Raw genomic sequence first — 23,105 nt, forward strand, 5'->3', positions numbered from 1 at the left:
TTGGGAGTGTCCTATAAACACGATTTTGTTGTAGTGCCTTTACACGCTGCGTCGATTCTTGGACATACCGACTTTGGCAACGAGACCGTACATCAAAAGCCACGGCTTTCAATAGAGTCGGATTCACAAAGACATTTACCACTTAATATTAAACTTGGAGTATTCTATAAACCCGATTTTGTTGTAGTGCGCTATGCGAGCTGACTAATCTCAGGTCGACAACTGCTTTGCAGATAGCTTGGAGTCATCGTATTTGAATCTCCGTGACCACAAGGGAATTTTTATTCCTTCTTGGATTTGAACCTACGACATTCTGGTACTTTTGACCTTTGGAACTAAGCTCAAAGCAATCAGACACCACCCTTATAGTTAAACTTAATTTTTTTTGATATAGAATTTTTTGTTTTAAGAGTTTAAACGTATATAAAGAAACTAAATTTAATAAAAGTATGAAATCCACGTACATTCCTAATCTAGTTCCTAAAATAGTAAGTGGTATCCAAAGTGGCGGCTATTTTGAATAAGCAGTCAAATGCCAAGTTGTCAAAAAAGACCGCGAAAGTGTATTTAGTATAAGCAATCAAATACCAAGTTGTCAAAAAAGACAAAATAAACGTGCCCTCTTGAATTATTTCCGCATATAGAAAGGGATCATTTTGTATAACAAGGTCCAGTTTCAGTTCTGATTCTATTGATCCATCATGTCTTAATAACTGTGAACCAATTTGATAAAATATTATCCACTTTTCCAAATGAAGAGACAAAAAAAAGGTCAAGTGGAATTACATCCCCACCTTCCTACATTATCATCTTAAGACGCTCATGTATAAAATAGCATGATCTAATCTATACTTTTTGTGTTCGATCTGTGTAACTACTTGTGTTTAATTTGTATATTTGAGAAATGGAGAGAGTGGAGGGACTTCTTTTTTATGCCTCTGTAGAAGGAAATGTAACCCTCTTGCAAACATTGCTTCAAGAAGATCCACTGATTCTTGATAGAGTTACCGTAAACCGTTGTGACGACATGCCTCTACACGTTGCGTCGATGCTTGGACATTTTGACTTTGTCAACGAGATCCTAAGCCGAAAGCCGCAGCTTGCCAGAGAGTCCGATTCACAAAGGCGCTTGCCCCTTCATATAGCATCTGCAAAGGGGCACGTGGAAATAGTTAAGGCGTTGTTATCGGCTCACCCTGAGACGTGCCTTGCACGTGATCGTGATGGGAGAAACCCTCTCCATCTTGCAGCCATTAAAGGACGTTATCAAGTTGTGAAAGAGCTGATGCAAGCTCAACCACATGCAGCTAGGGCCATGGTGGAGCAAGAGACCATCTTGCACTTGTGTGTGAAGCATAACCAGCTGGAGGTTTTGAAGTTGTTGGTGGGGAGCATGGGTGATCATGAGTTTGTAAATTCTAAGGATGGTGATGGCAATAATATACTACACCTAGCTGTGGCTGACAAACAAATTGAGGTATTATAATTCTTGGGAAAAAGATTACCTTTTTATTTCGTACTTGCAAGATTTGTTTATGGATTATGACTAATTCATTATTTTGAATATCTGTTAGACCATAAACTTCTTGCTACTTGATACAACAATAGAAGTGAATGCATCAAACACAAAAGRGGAAACATACACGGATATATTGGCTCAAGGTCCAAAAGATGTGAAAGATCGACAAATCATACGATCCCTAACACGAGCAGATGCTGTTGAGCCAAAAACAGAAGGTTTGATAGAAAAAATTCCTCAAAAATGGATAAGCAAAACATGTTTAGATTATAAGAAACTGTTCCCGCCTATTAGACAAAAGAATAGAGAAGACTGGTTGGACAAGAAGCGAAACACTTTGATGGTTGTGGCATCATTCATAGCAACCATGGCCTTTCAAGTAGGTACTAATCCTCCGAGTGGTGTTTGGCAAGAAGACAAGCTTGACGCAATTCCACCCCGACACGCTGGGTATGCTGTCATGGCAWACAATCATCCAGTTTTACACCATATCTTTCTGATTAGCAACACRGTGGGTTTTATTTCGACTCTTAGCATCATCTTGTTGCTTATTAGTGGATTGCGTTTCTTGAAGCATCGTGGTTCCACATGGATTATGATTGTTATCATGTGGATTGCTACCACGTCTTTGTCGATCACTTATTATGTTTCCATAACGGTTACAACACCAAAAGAACAGGCTGAGACAATTAGACCTTTGTCGGTTGCCATTTTGTTCGTGTGGATCGGGTTGATGACTCTTGTGGTTGGGGGACACATGCTTCGGCTGATGGCAATGACAAAAGAAGATCAGAAAGCTTAGCTACCGTTAAGTCTAATGGTCATAAACCATGCTCAAATTTATCTGTCTTGTAAAATATTTAGCCGTTCAAGTCTTAAATTTGTGTGTATTTCCTTACAACAGGGAAAAACCCTTTGTTATTGATGGTTATTTCAGCATTTAATTCTCCTTTGTATCTCCATTGAAGATCCACTAAACTAGAGAGAAAGAGAACTTGTTTTTATTCTATCTATATATCTTGGTACAATTCCACTCAAAACTATATATATATCTCTCTCTCTCTCTTGTTTGTTGATGAAGAACTGAATTGGTTTCTAAATATGTAGCAACAACATTAATTATTGTTAGAAATAATTATAAGCTAGACTTGAGTAATATTAATGACACTTAAATAACCGTTGATTTTGAAGAGTCATAACGGTTCAACGTGTCTATATATATATATAGAGAGAGAGAGAGAACGCTTAGTTCAAATACTAACCAAGAAATTTGTGTTAACTATATTAACCAGGCTTAACCAATTATATTTCATCTTTTCTTTATGTTCAAATGTAACTCATATATTAAATACAAGGGTAGTTAGGTAAATTGACATTTATGATAAATTTGTTGTATGGGTGGGAGCAAAGGTTTCTCTCCTCTTGGAAGTGACTCCTTGAGAGGTAAAGCAACAACTTTCTTCTTCACAAATTTCCCGGAGAAGGTTTCGGAACAAAGTTTATGGAGGGAATTCAAGAAGCATGGGGTGTTAGTAGATTTGTACGTGGCAAGAAAGAGGAACGGACAGGGTAAGTGATAGCTATATTTTCTTGGATGAAAATTAATTTTAAGAAGCCCTTATCTTAATCATTTTGTGAGTAAATGTGTATACTTAACAATTGTTTTATTTTGTAGAGTCTAGCCCAAAAAGAAAAGAAAAGCCCAACTTGTGGCCTAACTTTTGTGAACTTCATCAAGCCCAAATAGAGCCCAAATCCTCTCCACATTTTTGGTTCGGACAAAAGCAGACGTGAGATGGAGGAGACGGCAACAGTTCGTGCGCGAGAGGGAACACTACAAAGGAAAGGGGTTTTAGAGAAGGAACATTTAGAGAAGGTTTTGAAAATGTATCTAAATATATATTTTAGAGAAGAACTAAGATTACAAAAATAAGAAACGTAACTGAAGGTAGTAAGACTTTTAGAGAAGGAATTTTAGTCAAATAAGACACTATGAAAAACATTTCTAACACTTTTAGAGACACTTTTTCTAAGAAAAGTATCTAAAAATTGAGTCAAAAGCTTTAGTAACGTTTTTATTATCGTCGCTAAAAACAAAGGTTTTTTTATTTTAAAAAATTCAATAAAAGGGGCTTTACATATAAACTGATTCCTAGCCCTAGTTTTCTCTCGCTCTATCTCTCGCCTCTCACATCTCGCCTCTCACCTCGAATTATGTTTCGCTTTTCTTCAAAACTTAGTTCATCTTTTTAGGTTTGATCTTCTCCAGTTCAGGTACAATTATTCTTCACCTTGTTTTTGCCTTCATGTTAATTTCGTTTATCTTGCTGAATCGTGATATGCTCGAACGACAAGAGACTTTGATTTATGTAAATTTCGTTTATCTTGTTTTTCTGTTCATGTTAATTTCGTTTTCTTCTTGGTACCCGAGGCCCCGAGCTTCTTCTATTGCCAATTAAGGTAAAATTTCAATGGCTTATTAAATAATCATTTTTGGATACTGAAACATTATGAACCTGATATATAAAGAGACATTGTGGAGTTATATCACACGCACACATGCACATATATGGTTGAATGTAATGAAAGCTACTGTTTGTTTTACTTGAGATTAATAGTTAACTTTACCTTACCTCCATTTTAGAATTAGGGGTACATTTGAACTTCAAAAAGTTACCATATGCAAATCGAATTGTAGAAATGTCTCCATCTATGTTGATTGACCTGGCTATTCTGGGCTTGTACATATCAACAGGTTTCAAAACATTGATTTCTTTTATTTATGATGGGAAAACATACCAGCGGCGTGAAATTTGGAGCTCGGGTATTATATTTAGGATATATCTGAATATCTAAATATGAGGCCATCTATTCTCAGTCCTTGTTCATTCATAACTAACTTTACATATGAAAATGAGCTTGCCTGTTACTTTGTACTAAGCATTGTTCATTCACTCTCTGTTCTATTTCTTGGACTTCACATTGGATACTTTAGCTTAATCTTGGCTCATTCCATGGATTAATACTTTTCTACAAACATGATTGCATTACTCTTGCGTATATTTCAGAAAAGTGGAAATTAGATGTATATGTGTGAAGCTTCATGTATCTTAACTCATACTTGGATAATTTTATGGGTGATTATTTGTTATATAAGTAATTTGTCACAAACTTTATAACTGGTACCATATCTGTTTTGCTACTTAATCTTTATAATAACATCTGTAATGTTTGGTTAAATTTCAAACAACCAGACCAGCAATGTCATATAAACAGGCCTCAAAATTTCCTATACTTCTCAAACAACCAGATCAAAGAGAATAGCAATGGCATATGAACAGGCCTCAAAATTTCAGAAATAAACATAGTAAACCAAACCAGACAGATCTGATTCAAACTAGAATGAAAGGCCAAAACCATTACATACTTTCATTCTTTCTGTAATAAGTTTCTTAATTTTAGTTTATAATTGCTTTTCTTCTTAATTGTATCGACTCTCTTTCTGTTAGCAGCTCATGCTTCATTCTTTCATCCTTATAAAGAACATTCTTTTTAATTTTCTTGGGTTTGTTTGGTTTACTTTGGTTTGGTTCTTTGCAATTTTAGTTTCTTACATGGATATATGGGGTAAAATATTTTAACGAATCTGAGTGTATGATATTACCTAATGTGAATGGTGGAGGGATACCGAAGGATGGAAATTCCATTTCTTTGCAAACTAATGCTTATCTTCCATCTTGTTAGCTCTCATTTCATTCAATGTAAAAGTATGGAAAAAGTAAATACTGCAAGTGTTGACAGAAGAGGCTCTACCACAGAAGACCACAGAGGACCAACAACAGAAGATGCTCAACGCACAAGTCACAAGTGACAGAACCTCTGTTGTCTATCACAGAGGTTCTGGAAACTGGTCCTCTGTAATCAAAGCGTACAAGTCAAAGACGACAGAACCTCTGCTGTCTATCACAGAGGTTCTGGAAGATGATCATCTGGAATCAAGTTCTCACAAGTCACATCCAGCAGAGCCTCTGGGATGGTTCAAAGAGCGTCTGTAGTATTATCTTCTGTGGTGAAGAACTTCTTTGCTGTTTTACTTAGGTTAGTTAGCTGCTCGTGCTAATCACGTGTCTATTTTGTAATCCGTGTTATTTGGACGGCCTGGATCGTTTCACACGTCTAGGTCATGTCAGATTAGCAGTTAGGAAATAGTATATATAGTAGCTTAGGCCTTTGTATTCAGCGTCGCTTCCGTATTGTAATCGTCTACATTTTCATTCAATTGAAAATCATTTGAAGCTTCTCTCTTGTGTTCTTCATATTCATTAACTGTGTGTTCTTCATTGATTTATTACTCTGTTTGTTCTTATTGCTTCCGCTGCACTGATATTGTTAAATAGATCATACAGAGTAAGTGATTAATATCCAAAACTGAGTTAATCGATCCTAATAATTGGTATCAGAGCAGGAATCGAATTCTAATTCGATTTATTCTGTTCTTGGTAATAATCGTCATACGCTCAAGAACACCAGTCTTCTTCATCAGGTTTCCCTGTTTTTCACTATTTCATCAGTTTCTTCTTATTCGAATTGTTCTTCTTCTATCTATGGCGAATCTAGCCAATTCTTCATTTATGAGCACTGGTTCACAATCGAAACCTCCCACGCTTATACGTGAGGAGTACCCACAGTGGAAAGTGCGTATGGTAAATTTTCTAGAAGGGATTCACCCGAGAATCTGTGAATTTCTGTATAATCGTCCCTATGTTCCCATGAATTTAATTCCTAGAGTTCCAGCAACTGGAAGAACACCAGAAATTCCCGAGCATTATGAACCACGTCCTGAGGCGAACTGGAGCGATGAGGACAAAATTATGGTCGAGTTGGGAAGTAAATGCAAACGATTGTTGATTATGGCTATTCCTAATGAAATCTTCAAATGCATTGATCATTGTCAACTGTCCATGGACATTTGGGCAGAACTGGAGAAGCAAATTGAAGGAGGAAGGAAAACGCTCAAAAACAATCTATCAATTTGCATCGATGAGTATCACAGCTTTAAGGCAAAAGATGGTGAGTCTTTGTCGGACACATACTCGAGACTGAACACGTTGATCAGCAACTGCAAGAGGTATGGTGTCACGAGAACGGCAGAGGAAAATAACTCGCTATTCTTGAAAAGTCTTGGGGTTGAATGGATGCACCTCACAATGTCCATGAAGGCCACCCTAGACCTGGAATTGTGGACACTAGCAGACTTGTTTGGCTCTCTTAAGAGCCAAGAGCCACAAGTTCTGCAGATGAAGAAGAACTACGGTGGCCCTCTGGCTCTAGTCGCAGAAGATGGATGCTCTAGGAAAGGGAAGGAGGCACAGAAGGAAGAGGATAAGAAGAAGAAGAAGAAGGTTTTGATTGCAGAGAGTGATGACAGCTCTGAGGAAGAAGTCTCCATGAAGGAGATGATGAAGACACTTGCCTTGATCACCAGAGAGTTTAGGAAGGGTGGAGAGAGGAAAGAGTTTAAAAGTTTCAATCGAAGAAACTTTACAGAAGGAGAGAGATCAGAGAAAAGAGAGAGGGAACAGAAGCCCTCGCAGAGGGTTGAAGAGAAAAGGAAGGAAGAGCCTAAAGATGGCTGCTTYAAATGTGGCAAACCAGGCCACTTTGCTGCAGACTGCTGGTCGAAAGGGCCAAGGGCACCGCTTCCATATTGTAATCGTCTACATTTTCATTCAATTGAAAATCATTTGAAGCTTCTCTCTTGTGTTCTTCATATTYATTAACTGTGTGTTCTTCATTGATTTATTACTCTGTTTGTTCTTATTGCTTCCGCTGCACTGATATTGTTAAATAGATCATMCAGAGTAAGTGATTAATATCCAAAACTGAGTTAATCGATCCTAACACATCTCATCTTATGAAAGAAGTCAATGAGTTGAGTAAGTCATATCTTGAATCTTGTCAGCAATATAAAACAAAGAAAGAGGCCAAATTGGCTCTCATTGCAGAGCGACGACAGGAGGTTCAGTCAGTTATCTCTGAAGCCTCTGCTCAATCATCTGTGGAGTCATTTTGGTGGATTTCAGTAGACTGGCTACACCAATGGGCAAACACCATCACTCCTACGTAAGTGAATTCTTATTACCACTTCTCTTCCTATAGTATTTTATCTCATGTTTAACTTTGGTGAAAAAAGCATTCATGAGTGAAGATAAGTGATAACAAATAAAATATAAACATTGTTAGCATATACTCAAACACTATAATTAAACACTCTTATTTGAGATATAGATATCGATAGATATAGAAACAATCACATCTATGCTGTTATGCACACACACACAGAAACAAAAACATAAACATAAACATAAACATAAACATAAACATAAACATAAACAAAACACATTAGCCCTATTACATGTGTCTATGTGTGTATATATATATATATATATATTCATCTTGATGTGTGTGTGCATATGTATTTGTACATACAAGGTTTTGATGTTTGAAGTGGCTGCATAGCTCCATCAATTTAATTGGACAGCAGTAGCAGGGGAGTTTATGTTTTCTCTGTGTGTGTATAAGATGAAATGGAAACAACATATTTTGTTTCTAACAATATGAAGAAACTTGGTTAAATGGACTGTTTAAATGTCTATATGGCAAAGAGTTGGTTAAACTTTGACAGTGTAGACAACGGCTGGTGGTGAAGAGTTGCCAAAGAAGCTGCAACTCTATTCAATTTTCATGAGAAGTTCCTCTTTTCGTGTTCGTATTGCTCTCAACTTAAAAGGTTTTGTTATTTGATTCATTATTTCTCCTGAGATTGCGTATTGTGTTGGTTTGTACACGCTTCTAATAAGCATTTCAATTACATATATTTAACTTGAGTCTGTTGTTTGTCGTTTGCCAACAGGACTTGATTATGAATACAAAGCCATCAATATGTTCAAACGAGAGCAACACAGTCCTGTTAACAAACTAAAATTGTTCAAAAATCTCATCAGGTTCTTTTTTCCACTCCCAGGGTTTAGTTGTTGTATTGTTTTGATATGATTTTATGTTATMTATGATCTTAATCTTTCACTTGAGTTGCTGAAGAAATTGTTTTGCTGGAGTTTCTAATGTCCAGTAAGTACTTCATGAAAGATAATAGAAAATATGTGCCTACAATGTAAAATATTTACCCAGGCTCCATAAATGCTCTAGATGAAGATTAGCAAAAATAGCATGGAAACACTTCACCAGTAAGCTATACCACACTAATAAGCATTTAGACCTATATCTTAATTAGAAATCATAAAGCACAAAGYACTACCMTTTTATGCTTAGAATCTGGGATTTGCAGGGTATAGATATCGATGAAAGAACTTGGATAATGTGAATACCCATTTCCTGGCTATTGAGTTTTCATTTGATGGGTTATGTTGATATAAACAGGTTATACCAATCCATTCTTTGATAATGATTTGTTATGTCTAAAGCTTCATGTTAAGTTTTGTGTTTTTTGTTTGGGTTTGTTGGCCTCATGCTGATATAAACAAGTTATACCAATCCATTTGTTTGGGTTTGTTTCAACAGCACCGCTCCAGGCTGCTGGGATCCTAGGTAAAATGCCAAACTTTCATATATATTATCTTTGAGAAATTAAACTATATATAAAAGCGAAACTCAATTTTTGGACTAAACCATGGTTGTTCTTTAAAGACATTATTTGCTCAAATAGTCACAATGACAAGTTTCTTTAGTTAAAGCTGTTATGTATTATGTTACAGTTGACCTCCAAATAATCACCATCACCATCACCTCCAAATGAAACAGATGCATGTGATGTCTAATATGCATTCTGCCCTAGAATATTATCTAATATGACATTTAGTTGGTCAAGTTCTATAACTCAAGTAGTTATGTTAGGACAGTTGAGAATGAACTCATTGCAAGTGGGTATTTCAAACCATCATCTCTACCTGTGTGTTTAGATGGAGACCTGAAGGCCAAAAATTAAAACATTTTTAATGAAAATTTAGATTGGAAAATGCAGAAAAAACCACAAGTTAACTCAATATAAAACATTGGTAAATTGAGCAAATTAAGCAATGACCATCTTGTTGAACCGTTTGTTATTGCTTGGCTTTCATTTTAAGAAAACTTGTAACAGAACTACCAAAACAATTATATGTCTAAATGTAAAAGTTGACCGAAAGCATTGCCATTGTAGCATATTGGTTAAGACTTGAGGGATATAGTGGAAATCTCATCTTCCTTAGGTTTAAAGACATAGTCTAAGTATGGTTGGTCTGACTGAAGAGGCCAGGGGCAGGGGTTTTTTCTTTTTTGACCCTTTGATATATGGTGATGCATCTACCACTCAGTCTTGTTTATCGTTATATCCAAATTGATGAAATATTATAGCTAATTAACCAACTATGAGACTTAAGACTGATCCATTTGAGTCAGGTTGGTTCTAAGAACATAAATTCTTAAATAATCAAGAGGCATCTGATGGAAAGCAAATATGAATCAAAAGGTCAAAAATACCAAGAGGTCTCAGGTTCAAATCCAAAGAGGAATAAAATCCCCTTGTGGCCACAGAGGTTCAAATGCGGTGACTCCGGGCTATCCACTTCGCTGCCAACTATTCAATTTCATATGACAAACTACTTTGCATGTGTACTTTTTACAGGGCAGCTGGGAAAGAAGTTGAGCCTATTTTATCTAACGGTTAGAATTGTGGCATTTGATTTATTTTCTTTACACTTACATACTAATTTCTTTAAACTTTTGCTACAGTTGAACAACAAGACTATACGTCTCACAAGGTTTTTATATTTTTTTTCCTTAACTTCATGCCACTAAAAGAAATTATCTTATAGTTGTTGCACTATACCCTGTCTACAAAGTGATCCATTGACTTAATACATGCTAATATGTTATTCTTTCTTTAAACATTTACGTTCTGCAGTCCAAATTAGAAGCAGATCTAGCTAGAAGAACAAAACAATATTTTTCTGAGAACATGGGGGTTATTAAAGGTTTTACGTTCTCCCATACTAATCACGATCACACAGCTGCAGATGCACACACTATCTTACATACTATAATCATCATAATTGGATTGTTGATCATCCATCAAAGTAGTAAAACGGTCAAATACATACTATCTTACATACTATAACTATGCTATTGAAACGTTCTGATGGCTTATTGACTTGTTGTAGATAAAGAGGGAAATTGTCACAGTTAGCGGTTCACATGAAATTATTGCATTATGGCTAACACCTTTGCAGACACCTTGCAATCAGACGAGGCTTCATCATCTAGGCAAAGTAACAAACGTGGTTCTACTCAGGCACACTATAAAAAAGTTAGAAAAGAGATGGCAGGTGATAGGTAGAGTATCAAGTTTTGCAAGGAGTTTAGGGCGGATGTTAAAAAATGGATTTATAGATTGATTGAATGTTGGGGATTGTTTTGAACTAATTTTTTTTATATTATAAATTTATATCAATTTATTGCTTTGAGATTTTTATGTTGTTTTTGTTGATTAATATAATATATAATTATATACAAATATAGATCTTAAATATGGATGAAAAATAATAATAACATGCCCTTTAGAGAAAGAATTGATATTTTAAAAGTGTATCTAGAGATAAGATTTAGAGAAGGTTTTGATTATTTGTATATAAATATAATGTTTTGAGAAGGTTTGTAGAGTGTAACTAAAGGACATCTTTAGAGAAGGTTTAGGTAAAATGTCACTAAAGCCAATATATTTACAGAAGTTTTTTTGTAAACCTTCTCTGAAAGCACCTTTTAGAGACGTTTGTGAACCGTCATCAATACTTGAAAAGTGTCACTAATAAATACATTTAGAGAAGCTTTTATAAAAAAGTTAACTAACCTTTAGAGAAGTTTTGAAGTGTATCTAAAGCCCTATAAAAGTGTCTCTAAAAGCTACCAAAAACATACCCTCCGAAAACCGTCCCTAAAACCTTCACCTACCTTTACATAGAGAAGCTTTTTGACGGAAATGAAAAGGTGCTCTAAAGCCTTTAGAGAAGCTTTAAAGAAGTTTAAGTACAAAACAGAACCTTCTCTAAAGGTTATTTCTCTTGTAGTGGAAGGAGGCGACTTCTGTTCGTCGGGGATTGAGCTAGCGAGTTCGTGGGGTTCAAAATGGAGAAGACGTGGGGCGCGATCGATCGGATTGGAGAGGGACGTGATCGAAGACAAGGGGGATGGTTCGTTATAAAAGGCGAGAGGGACTGGAGAAGCAGGGGCTGTTGGAGAAAAGAGAGCAACACGTTTGGGGGCTAGTTCGATTTTACAGGACAGAGACGAGAGCAAGACAGCAGGGGCTGTTCGATAGAGATCGAGAGTGAAGCGGACAGCAGCTGATTGTCGGTTGTTCGATTGGAGAGACGATTGGCGAGAGAGAGACAGCTGCTGGTTCGATTAAAAAGAGAACGGAGACGACAGTAGGTTCGATTGGAGAATACGAATGCGAGATTGAAGCGGACAGCAGGGGCTGTTCGATTGGAGAAGACGACAATTTTCTCATCAATCTTTTATAATTTTTTCGGTAAGTCCTAAACTTTTAGAATCATTAACCTAGTTTAGCTATGTTTTGTTAATTTTATTTATTCCAACATTGATTTAATTAGGTTTTGATTTATTATTGCTTTGGAACGCGCCGTTCTTATAGAGATAAAGGCGCTTTGACATCTTCTTAACCCGAAATGGAAGTAGATTTTTTTAATAAAAAAGGATTTCAGTTGAAACATGTTTGAACAAGCCTTTTTGCTTGATTTCTGAACTTATTGTTTACCGTATTTGGGTTTTCAATTAGTCTAGCTAACTGATTGGAATTCTCTTATGGAATGGTTATTCAGAATTCTTAGATACGTAATTGTCTTAGAATTTTGATAGAGTAACACTAGTATTCATTTGGTTTCGATAAGGTTTCCGGATTGAATATTTGAAATMTTGCGATTAGAGCCTCGATAAGCCGAGCTCGTGAGCTTATGGCTTTGAATTGGTATTTTTTTTCTAGTCCGGTAAAGCTAGTCGCACCTATGAGTTTAAGAGCTTATTTAAACTCGTATTTGTGGTTAAGGGTTGATTAGAGAGCTTGTTTTAATCAATGATTATCTATGGAAAATGCGGGTCGTTAGAGCTTGTTAACGATTAAAGCCAATTCGGGCTTGTCCTTTTCGTTTTCATTTTTGGAATCGATGATAGGCACTAACATCTTAACCGGTATTAAATCGATGTTGAGACTTTAATCAATTGTTTTAGTTTATATTTTATTGTATTTTTAGAGTAATTAAGCAAATCCAACCCCCCCTTTTTCGTGATTATTAGTTTGTTTTTACGTTTTCATCGTGTACTTGATTCGCTAGTCATATAACGATAGACCGAGTCTCTGTGGATTCGACCCGACTTACACTACTACAATTTTGGTTGTAATTAGTCGTTAGTTGAAATTTATTATTTGGTGGGCTCGGCATCTGTCAGTAAGCGTTTTGGATTTGCGAGATTTATCAAGGTTGAAAATTGGAGGAGGATTGAAGAGAACCTTAACAAGCCGTGGTTAGGCTCTTACAAGGTTAGGGTCAATCTCGCTTGATTTAGTAGAAAAAATGGAGCAAAGGTGGCAGCGAAAGTCCCTATCGGGCCATCTGCTGTGCACTCGACCTCCCAGGTGTGTTGCATTATAGGGGACAAAACGTTTGCGGAAGCACTAAACGGGGATGGTCGTAGAGTAGAGCCATCTTCGAAAGAGATGGTTGACGAGGATGTAGTTACGGAAGGGAAAACTTTGAAGCTGTTTCCGTCAGAAGCTATTAATGCCAGGCTGGATTCTGCCCTAATCGGGGAACTGAAAAGTTTTGATTCTCTCAAGTTGATTGGTTCTCTGTCTAAGTCGGAAGGTTGGGATGGTATTCGTGTTAGCTATCTGCGGGGTTTATCCGTGATGTTAGAGTTTGCCTCAAGTGAATGTGCACGAGGTTTCTGTGATACTGCTTCAGCTTCCTGGAAAGACTGGTTTGTCAACATGAGAAGGTGGAATGCGGAGTTTCGGGTGGTAAATCGTATTGCTAGACTTGAAATTCAGGGTCTACCGATTCAGGCTTGGGATTCTGAGTCCTTATGTAAAGTCGGAGGTCTATGGGGAAAAGTCGTGAACTTTGAACGCCTAGGTGAATTGGGTCTTCGTAGAACTCACGGATTCGTGGATGTCCTGACAGAATCGATGGATTGGATAAGGGACACGGTGAAGGTGGTCATCGGAAGGTATCGTTATAAGATCAGAGTTATCGAAAAAATGTGGGACGGACCGGAGATGGGTGAAATTTTGGAAGCAGGATCGGAGGCTAGCTTTCTCAGCGATAGTGAGGATCGAAACTCGGATATAGGAGTTGGCTATGGATTGCCGTATGTTACCTTAAACTCGCCGGAATGGAATTCGTCAGTGGAGGATATCCCGGATTCGTTATCAGAGATCAGGCTAGAAGTTGATAGGTCTACAAGTCGGTCGAATGGTAGTGAAACGTTTCTGCAGGATCAGATGCCGTGGAAGGAAATTGGCGCCTCTATTGATGGGGACCTAGATATTCGTGAGTTGAACTCAAAATGGGATAAGGGTGCGACACACAAGGAGGCTTTTGTTGATGTTGGATGCTATAATCAGGCTGTTGATCACTCTTTGATGGGCCTTAGGAATCAGCCCCCCTCCAGTTGGGCCTAGCGTAGAATTAAAAACAGGTAATGGGCCTCCTTGCCCCCACATTTTCTCTTCTCCTCCTGATGGGCCCAACCCTGTCTCTCTAAATGATACGCCTCTTTTGGAGACTGGATCTGTCTACGTTGCTTCTGAGCGTGTCATCGAGGAAGGAAGTGAAGTGGAAGGAGATGGCTTGGATCCTGCGAGAGATGAACTGTTTGAGGATTGGTTTCTCCAATCCAAAATCGATGCTGTGGTTAAAAGGAATAGGCGTAAAAAGAAAATGAAAAAGGTTGAAAGCCCTTGCAATTGTTATCGGAGAAAAAGGGGACTCTCCTTCAAGCACGACGCAACAATGGGAGGGACGGTACGCGATAGCTTTGTGTGTGACCGAAATCAGCAAGACTCTTCAGATTCTGAACTAATGATCAGAAACTCCAATCGTCGCATCTGAGCCGCTGCTGTCTTACGAGGTATTTCTGATTCTCTTCCTCCTTCAAATGGCAGCCGAATTCTGGATATTAATAATTTGGTTAGAGTTGGTAAAGAAATTGGTATTGAGATGGAAAATAATTTGGTTAGAGTTGGTAAAGAATAGGCAATGGAGAGGGAGAGGTTGTATGTTAAGAATCTTATCCTGGAATTTGAATGGGATGGGGAAGGAGTCGAAAAGGAATTGGGTAAAAGGTGCAGGCCGGGTTTGTCTTCAAGAATCGAAAATGGTGATTCAGCATGAGTGGCAAGTTGCTTCGATGTGGGGCGGGAATCATTTTAAGTTCGCTTCTATTGATCCGGTCGGCCGGTCGGCAGGTCTGCTTACAATTTGGAATGAATCCTTGTTTCAAGAGTTGGAAGTGGAGAAGAAAGATGGTTTTATTGTGGTCGTAGGCACGTGGCTTAGTTCAAAGGTTAATATTGGGGTGATCAATGTTTATGCGCCTCAAGACACTCAAAACAAAAAGCTTCTCTAGGAGGAGCTGTTGGGAACAATAAGGAAGGCTCCTAGTGTAGCTTGGGCAATTTGTGGGGACTTCAACAAAGTAAGGGATGCCGAGGAACAAAAAGGTTCAATGTTTGATCCTATTGGAGCAAGATTCTTTAATGACTTCATTGCTTCTGCAGGTCTTCTAGATATTCGCCTTGGTGGGCGTAGGTTTACTTGGATGAGCAGAGATTGTTCTAAACTAAGCAAGTTGGATCGTTTCCTAGTAAGCTCGGAATTTGTAAACTCGTGGCCTATGTCAAATGCTCTGCCTCTCCCTAGAATCTTTTCGGATCATTGCCCAATTATTTTGGACTCAAGAAGTATCGAAGGTGGTCCTATCCCGTTCAAAATTTTCAATTCGTGGCTCTCTGACCAACAGCTACAAGAGGTGGTCGAAAATTGCTGGAATAAGTCTCGTCCGGAGTTCGAAGTCTTCTCGAAGCTTGAGCGACTGTCCAGAAAGCTCCGTCACCTCAAGACGTGTATCAAAGATTGGAGAAAAGGTGTTTCCAGGGATGTTAAAGCGGATTGCGAGAATCTCAAACAGAAAATTGCAGCGATCGACCTTCTAGCGGAAACGGGTATGTTAGATCGGAATATGGTGAATGAAAGAGCGAATCTCATGATTCAGTTAAATGATTTAGTAGCCAGCCAAGTAAGCGATCTTAAGCAAAAAGCCAAATCTCGGTGGATTGCGGTCGGAGACGAGAATACAAGCTTCTTCCATGGCTTGCTAAATAGTAGACGTAAAAGCTCTCGGATTCATGGCGTGAATATAAATGGTACTTGGACTTCTTGTCCGGAAAAAATAAAGGATGTTGCACATGAATTCTTCAGTAACAAATTTGCGGAGCGAATCCCGATCAGGCCTACAATTAGCAGTCAGTTTTTTTAAAAAATTTCGGACTCTCAAAGGGTTTGGCTTGAAGCTCCATTCTCGGTTGACGAGATCAGAAGTGCGGTTTGGTCTTGCGGTAATAATAAGGCTCCAGGTCCAGATGGATTTACTTTTGAATTCATTCGTAAATTCTGGAACATGTTGGGTAAGGATTTTACGGAGGCTGTATTGTTCTTCGAATGAAATAATATTATAAACCCGGGTAGCAATTCCTCCTTTATATCCCTCGTGCTGAAATCAAAGGATCCTCTGTCCTTCGCAGATTATCGACCAATAAACTTAATTGGGTGTGTGAGCAAAGTGATCTAGAAAATCCTTGCGAAAAGGTTGAAAGGTGTTATTGGTTCGGTGGTGAGTAACTCGCAGACGGCTTTCATCAAGGGTGGTAGCATTCTGGATGGTCCCATAATCGTTAACGAGATAATAGCTTGGGCTAAGCGAATTAGAAAAAAAAATGCTCATCTTCAAAGTTGATTTTGCTAAAGCCTTTGATTCTCTTAATTGGAATTATCTTGATAATGTCCTCTTGCAGATGGGTTTTGGTGATAAATGGAGAGCGTGGATGCGAGGATGTATTTGTACGCCTAAAATCTCGGTTCTAATTAATGGATCCCCTTCGAAGGAATTCAAGATGTACAGAGGCGTTCGACAAGGAGATTCCCTGGCTCCCTTTCTTTTCATTCTGGCTGCGGAAGGGCTTAATGTCATCATGAAAGAAGCGCAGAGGAAAGACCTTTTCAAAGGGGTTCATTGGGCTAATCATATGGAAGAGGTGTGTATTCTGCAATATGCAGATGATGCCATTTTTATAGGGGAATGGGCTGCTGACAACGCAAAAAATCTGATAAGTATCCTTAAATGTTTTGAAGTTTGTTACGGTCTCAAAATTAATATGAGCAAAAGTCGACTCACTGGCATCGCGGTTGGTAAGGACGAGATCACAAGTATGGCCCGATGGCTCAAGTGCAAGGAGGAATCGATCCCTTTCTTATACCTGGGGCTTCCCGTGGGAGGCAACATGGCGGCTATAGTAAGTTGGCAACCCATCATCAAAAAATTCAAGTCTCGCCTTTCGGTTTGGAAAGCGAGGCACCTTTCTTTTGGTGGACGACTATACCTATGTAAATCGGTGTTGGGAAGCCTGGGCACTTACTATTTCTTGATGTTCAAGGCTCCTAAGAAGGTGATTAACATTCTCGAAGGCATAAGGTGTCGTTTTTTTTGGGGTGGAACGGACGATAAAAAAAATATGTTGGGTGGAGTGGGATCGGATTATGAGCGACAAGAGAAGTGGTGGGTTGGGGATTGGTAGCTTACGCACTTTAAACCTCGCAGTGCTGGCCAAATGGTGGTGGAGAGAGCGTACGGAGCCCTCTGCAATCTGGAAATCAGTGGTGCGTTATTGCAACTCGTCTCAAAGCCTGGCGGGAAGAGGAAGGGGAGCAGCCTAGAACAATATTAAAGGTATTGAAAAGGACCTCGGTGATATCGGTGTTAACATCAATAGGCTCATATTTGAAGCGCCAGATAGGAATGGGTGGTCATGGTTACTAGAGTCAAACAATTGCTTCTCGGTTAGATCTCTCAGGAGACTGATTGATTGTGTCCTACTCCCTATGGACGATATGGAGACGGAATGGCTTAAGTGGGTTCCCGGTAAAGCAAACATCCACTTATGGCGTACGCTTGACAATCGGTTGGCTACTAAGGACAACCTCTTGAAACGTGGCGTGACCCTCAACTCGGCCGACTGTTAGACGTGTTTAGTGATGAAGGATACCTTGGACCACGCCTTTACGACATGCTCCACGGCAAAAGTGATTAACGCGCTCTTGGCCTCGTGGGTGAATTGGTGGCCGGTTAATGCTTCCTCAGCTCGTAACATGTGGTCGGCGATCGCGATGATTCGGGACACGTACAAAAGAGAGGTTAGTAAAGTGATCATGGCTGCTTTCTTTTGGATCATTTGGAATCAAAGGAACCGCAAGTTGTTCAACGGAAAGAACAAATCGGATAAGGATGTTTGTAGTGAGATTCAATTCGTCGTATGAATGGATTAGATGTAGAGCTAAAGATAGCAAGCCGTTTAGTTGGGAGAGGTGGATTTATAATCCGGTTGAGGCTGTGTACTCTGTTAACAACTAGCTCCTCGCTAGTCTTTTCTTTCGTGCTTAATAAATTGCTCTCTTGCGGTTCAAAAAAAAAAGGTAAATTGACATTTATATAACTCCCTAATAATTAAGTGGAAGTTACAAATATTAAAGATCTCACTAATTGATCATGATGTAATATTGAATTTTATATATATATATATATATATATATATATATATATATAGTTCGTTTCAAATACAACTCATCGCATTTGTACAACCAATGCAACCCAACAAATTGAGATATTAATGGAAATGATGAGAGTTCATTTATTATGATTTGAATATTTATGGAAGATGAATATGGTTCATTAATTATGATCAATACTTTATATTAGAAAACAATCAAAATTTCTATGAAATCACATATTAATCAAATGAAATGTACGGTTGAGATTGAGTTGTATTGGTTGCACAAATGTCAAGGGTTGCATAATAACCAACCCCCCCCCCCCTCTCTCTCTCTCTCTCTCTCTATATATATATATATATATATATATTCTCTCATAAAAAGATTATTATGACAATTTATAGGTTGTCGAACTTTTTTGATAAAACTTGTTAAGTTGTCTAACTAGTTTAGCTTTAACAGCTTACTGTGACTTTTTTGGGTGGATAGTTTTGTTTCTATAAAAAGTAAAATATCGTTAATTTATTTGTTAAGACGACCAAGAATGGTTGAGCATCTTAAAATACTCATCTTGTTGGAATGAATCTTTCTAGCACGAACTAAAAACTTAGGTGACGTTTGGTTCGCATAATGTTTTTGGATAAAATAGAATCTATTAAAAGAATTTGACTTTAAAGGAATTGAAATGGAATGTTGTCAGGTTTGACCACCTGTTTGATCGACAGACATTGGAATGAAATCTATTAAGGAATTAGAATCTGCCTATTTGGTTCACATAGTGTAGCTTTGGAATTTGAATGAAATATTGGTAAATGACCAAAATACCCTTTTTATTTATTTTTTAATTTTTTTCAAAACTAAAAATACTTTTATAAAATAATTATTTAATATGTAAAACAGTAAAAATTACACAATCCAAATATAACCATAAGTCAAACGACGTTACTACATCAACTATGGTCGGTGGTGGTTTAGATGTGTGGTGGTCCATGGTGGTTCAGATCGGTGGTGGTCTGTAGTGGTTCAGATCGAGGGTGGTTTGTGGTGGTTCAGGTGGAGGTGGTCTACGGTGGTTCAAATGGAGGTGGTCAATGGTGGTTCAGATCGGTGGTTGCTCAAATCGTTGGTGGTCAACGGTGTCGGACGGTGATTCAGATCGGTGGTAGTAGCCGGTGGTCGGCAATGGTTCAGATTGGTGGTGGTCTATGGTGCTTCAAATGGAGGTGGTCGGATGTGGTTTGGATTGGCAGTGGTTCAGATCGGCGATGGATTAGACCGGTGGTTGTTCAGATCGCTGATGGTCGATGGTGGTTCAGATCGGCGGTGGCCGACGATGATTCAGAACGGTAGTAGTTGGATGTGGTTAAGATTGATGGTACTTTATGTTGGTTCAAATGGCGATGGTCGACAGTGGTTCAGATCGGTGGTGGTCCACGGTTGTTCAGATGACGGTGATCGATGGTGGTTCAGACCGCGATGGTTCAGATCGGTGGAGGTTTAGATCGGCGGTGGTCGGCGGTGGGTCAGATCGACGGTGGCCGGCGGTGGGTTAGATTGGTGGTGGTCGACAGTGGTTTAGATCGTTGGTGATTGGCAGTGGTTCAGATGGCGCTGGTCAGCGGTGGTTCAGATCGATGGTGGTCGAAGGTGATCAACAATGGTTATGTTGGGTTTAATGAGATTAGGGTATACTGGGTTAAAGGCATATTCGGTATTATGAAAATCGAGAATTCCATTCCATCAAAATACTATGTAGTTGCTAAGGAATGTTAAATTACTTTATTTGTGAAATTTGTAGGATTTTAAAGATTCCTTCCGTGAAAAAGAATGAACCAAACAAGAGAATGAAATTTGGTCAATGGAATTCAACATTCCAATTCCATCAGATAGATTCCTTCACAATATGCGAACCAAACCTCACCGTAATCTTTTTCAAAAGAATTCTAAAATATGAGGGATACAATTTTAGAATACATTCCTCAATTTGTTAGTCAGCCACATCTAGGTGTAGTATCATATTCCCGTTAGCACCTTTAGAGTTGACAAACTCATGATCACCCATACTCTCCACCAACAACTTCAAGACCTCCAATTGGTTATGCTGCACACACAAGTGCAAGATGGTCTCCTGCTGCACCATGGCTCTAGCTTCATTTGGTTGAGATTGCAACAACTCTTTCACAACTTCATAACTCCCTTTAATGGCTTAAAGATGGGGAGGGTTTTTCCTATCACGATCACGTGCAAGGCATATCTCAGGGTGAGCACCTACCAACACTTTTAACTATGTCCAGGTGCCCTTATCTAGATGCTATATTGAGTGGTAAGCATCATTGTGACTCCGAATCTATGGCAAGCCATGGTTTTTGATGTACGATCTTGTTGGCGAAGTCGGTATGTCCAATAATGGACGCAACGTGTAAAGGCGTATCAAGATCCAGTGGATCTTCTTGAAGAAATGTTAGCAAATGGGTTAGATTTCCTTCTAATGATGCGTCATACAGAAATTTCTCCATTTTTTTCCATTTCTCATATACACAAAAGACATAAGTTTGGGTTAGATTGTGTTATTTTATGTATAGTAGATTGGAAAATCTATTATCTACTTGAAGTATTTTTTGAATCAATTTAGGGAGGTGGGGGAATCATTCCAACTCAAGTTTCTTTGAACAAGTCAATATATTAAGCTTCCTTGCAGTTTCTTTGTTTTTAGATGAATAGATCTAGAAGTTTGACTACTACGCAATTCTAACAAGAGTGTTCAAGTTTTGTCCTTGATGTTTGTTCATTTTAATAGTTTTCATCCCTCAACTTCATATATGGGGTCGTTCACCTTAACACTTACCCGATAAGCACTTACCCGTACAATTCAACACTGGCATTTACTTATTGGTTAAGATTTAATCCACGAAAATAGTATCCTATGCAACAATTTACCCGGTAAGTGCTAAACGTGGTAAGAGTCGTCGTCATCACTTACCCGGTAAAACTCTTGGTCCTCGCTTTCGCTCTTATCGGGTAAGATTCTTGGTACTTTTCATATTTATCTAGTAAGATAATAGGACTTGGCAAACACTTACCCGGGTAAACGTTTGGTAAACGGCCCCTTAATCAGTTTCAACCCCATCATTTTCCAAATTCCAACAGTTTTCGACTATACGTCTAACGACATTCAATTTTTCCATTAAATTTGTTTGTTTGTTTTTTTATAAAAAAAACTCTTATTAGCCTCTTATGTTTGATTCTTTAAGAGGTAAGGCCATTCAGACTGTTTGTTTTTTTCAATTTTTTAGAGACACTTATGTGTCCTCTTATCTGGTAAGAGGTAAACCAACCTCTTATTTGCCTCTTATTATCCTTCAAACCCTCAACAACAGTGTTTATCACCATAAAATTTTAACTTTTTTATTTTCCAATTTCTAAATTACAACCATAATCAAAATAAAACCCAATTTCAAACCTGCATATTCAGCCATATTTCTTAATGAGTTCTTGTTGCAAGTGGTTGAAAGAACGAAAATACCATAAACAACATAATTTCTTACAAGTTCTTGTTACATGGAATGTGAAAAATACTAGTACTCTATTCCTCAAAAAGGATGACCAAAAACATTAACTCGTGGACGTGGATTTTGGGGGAACTGGAAATCAACGGGTAAGAGAGGGTAAAGAGAGGGAGTCAGGGTGGTGTGAAGAGATAGCCGAAGACGGGGAAATTACTGAAGGAGGTGCTTTTCCGATTGGGAAAAATTTAGCTTACTCGTGATTCTCTTACGTGTCTGATTTGTGAATTTTCTCTTACGTGGTAAATTTCCCCTTCCTCTTCCAGGTGGTGACCCCTCTGCATAAGCAAGAATATCAAAATAAATTTATAGAAGATCAACAAACATAGGATGTCTGGATTAGTGGAATGACATACCTCCTTCATACACAAATTCTGTTGCTACATGTGAATGAAGCACAACCTCTCTATCGTTGTTCCATTTTATAGGTTTCATTCTATACAATGTTAGTGTGGCGTATGATTTCAGATAAAATTGACAAAATACTCGTAATTTTATTCTTTTTAGTATGTGCCTATGTGAATTTCTGCTTACTTTTAGTTAAGTGACTATTTTTTTTAGTATTTTGTCTACTAATTAGTAGGTTCATAGCTAAATATTTACAGGTTTGGGAGATAGAGTAAATCAAACATGGCTATATACATCCATTTGTCTCCTGTGCACGTAAATTTTTAGGGTTTTCGTCATTGAGGTGCTGATAGCTTCGGATACTTGTAAGAAAATCATTAGTTCTACAAAATCAGAGGTACTTCAATTGTGGAATTTTTTTTCACCTCTGGGGTTTTTCATTTTTCTTGATGGAGCTCATAATTTAATTCATTGGTTTGATTTAGAAATGAATTTAAATTAGTCAACTTCCATATAGAAGTCTATATTACAATTGTAGCTAAATTAGAAGTAAAGCTAAATTATTCATGAACTAAAAATAACTTTCTTCGTAGCTGTTTTCCGTTGCTGAGCAATTGACACCAACTTGGTATGAAAATAAGCTATTTGCTTCCAGTTTTGTATATGATAATTTTGTTAAATATTTTAGAATTAGATTGTTGTTTACGGTCTACCTAAAGCATGTGTCGGATTGTGGTTCTGATTATTATGATAATTGGACAGATTGTGTTCGGTTTTATGGTC

The 23,105-nt window shown here is 38.0% G+C and overlaps 1 protein-coding gene across 1 annotated transcript; it reads left to right on the forward strand.

The window, feature by feature from the left end:
• Window positions 1-931: 931 nt before the first annotated feature.
• On the forward strand, window positions 932-2,523 carry LOC112516997 (ankyrin repeat-containing protein ITN1-like). The gene is made up of 2 exons (XM_025124280.1): window positions 932-1,477; window positions 1,575-2,523. The coding sequence occupies exons 1-2, from the start codon at window positions 1,028-1,030 to the stop codon at window positions 2,319-2,321; spliced, it is 1,197 nt and encodes a 398-aa protein (XP_024980048.1). The 5' UTR covers window positions 932-1,027; the 3' UTR covers window positions 2,322-2,523.
• Window positions 2,524-23,105: the final 20,582 nt, after the last annotated feature.

The sequence above is a fragment of the Cynara cardunculus genome (assembly GCF_001531365.2).
Source record: "Cynara cardunculus var. scolymus isolate 2C chromosome LG 8, CcrdV1, whole genome shotgun sequence".
NCBI classification, from domain to species: domain Eukaryota; kingdom Viridiplantae; phylum Streptophyta; class Magnoliopsida; order Asterales; family Asteraceae; genus Cynara; species Cynara cardunculus.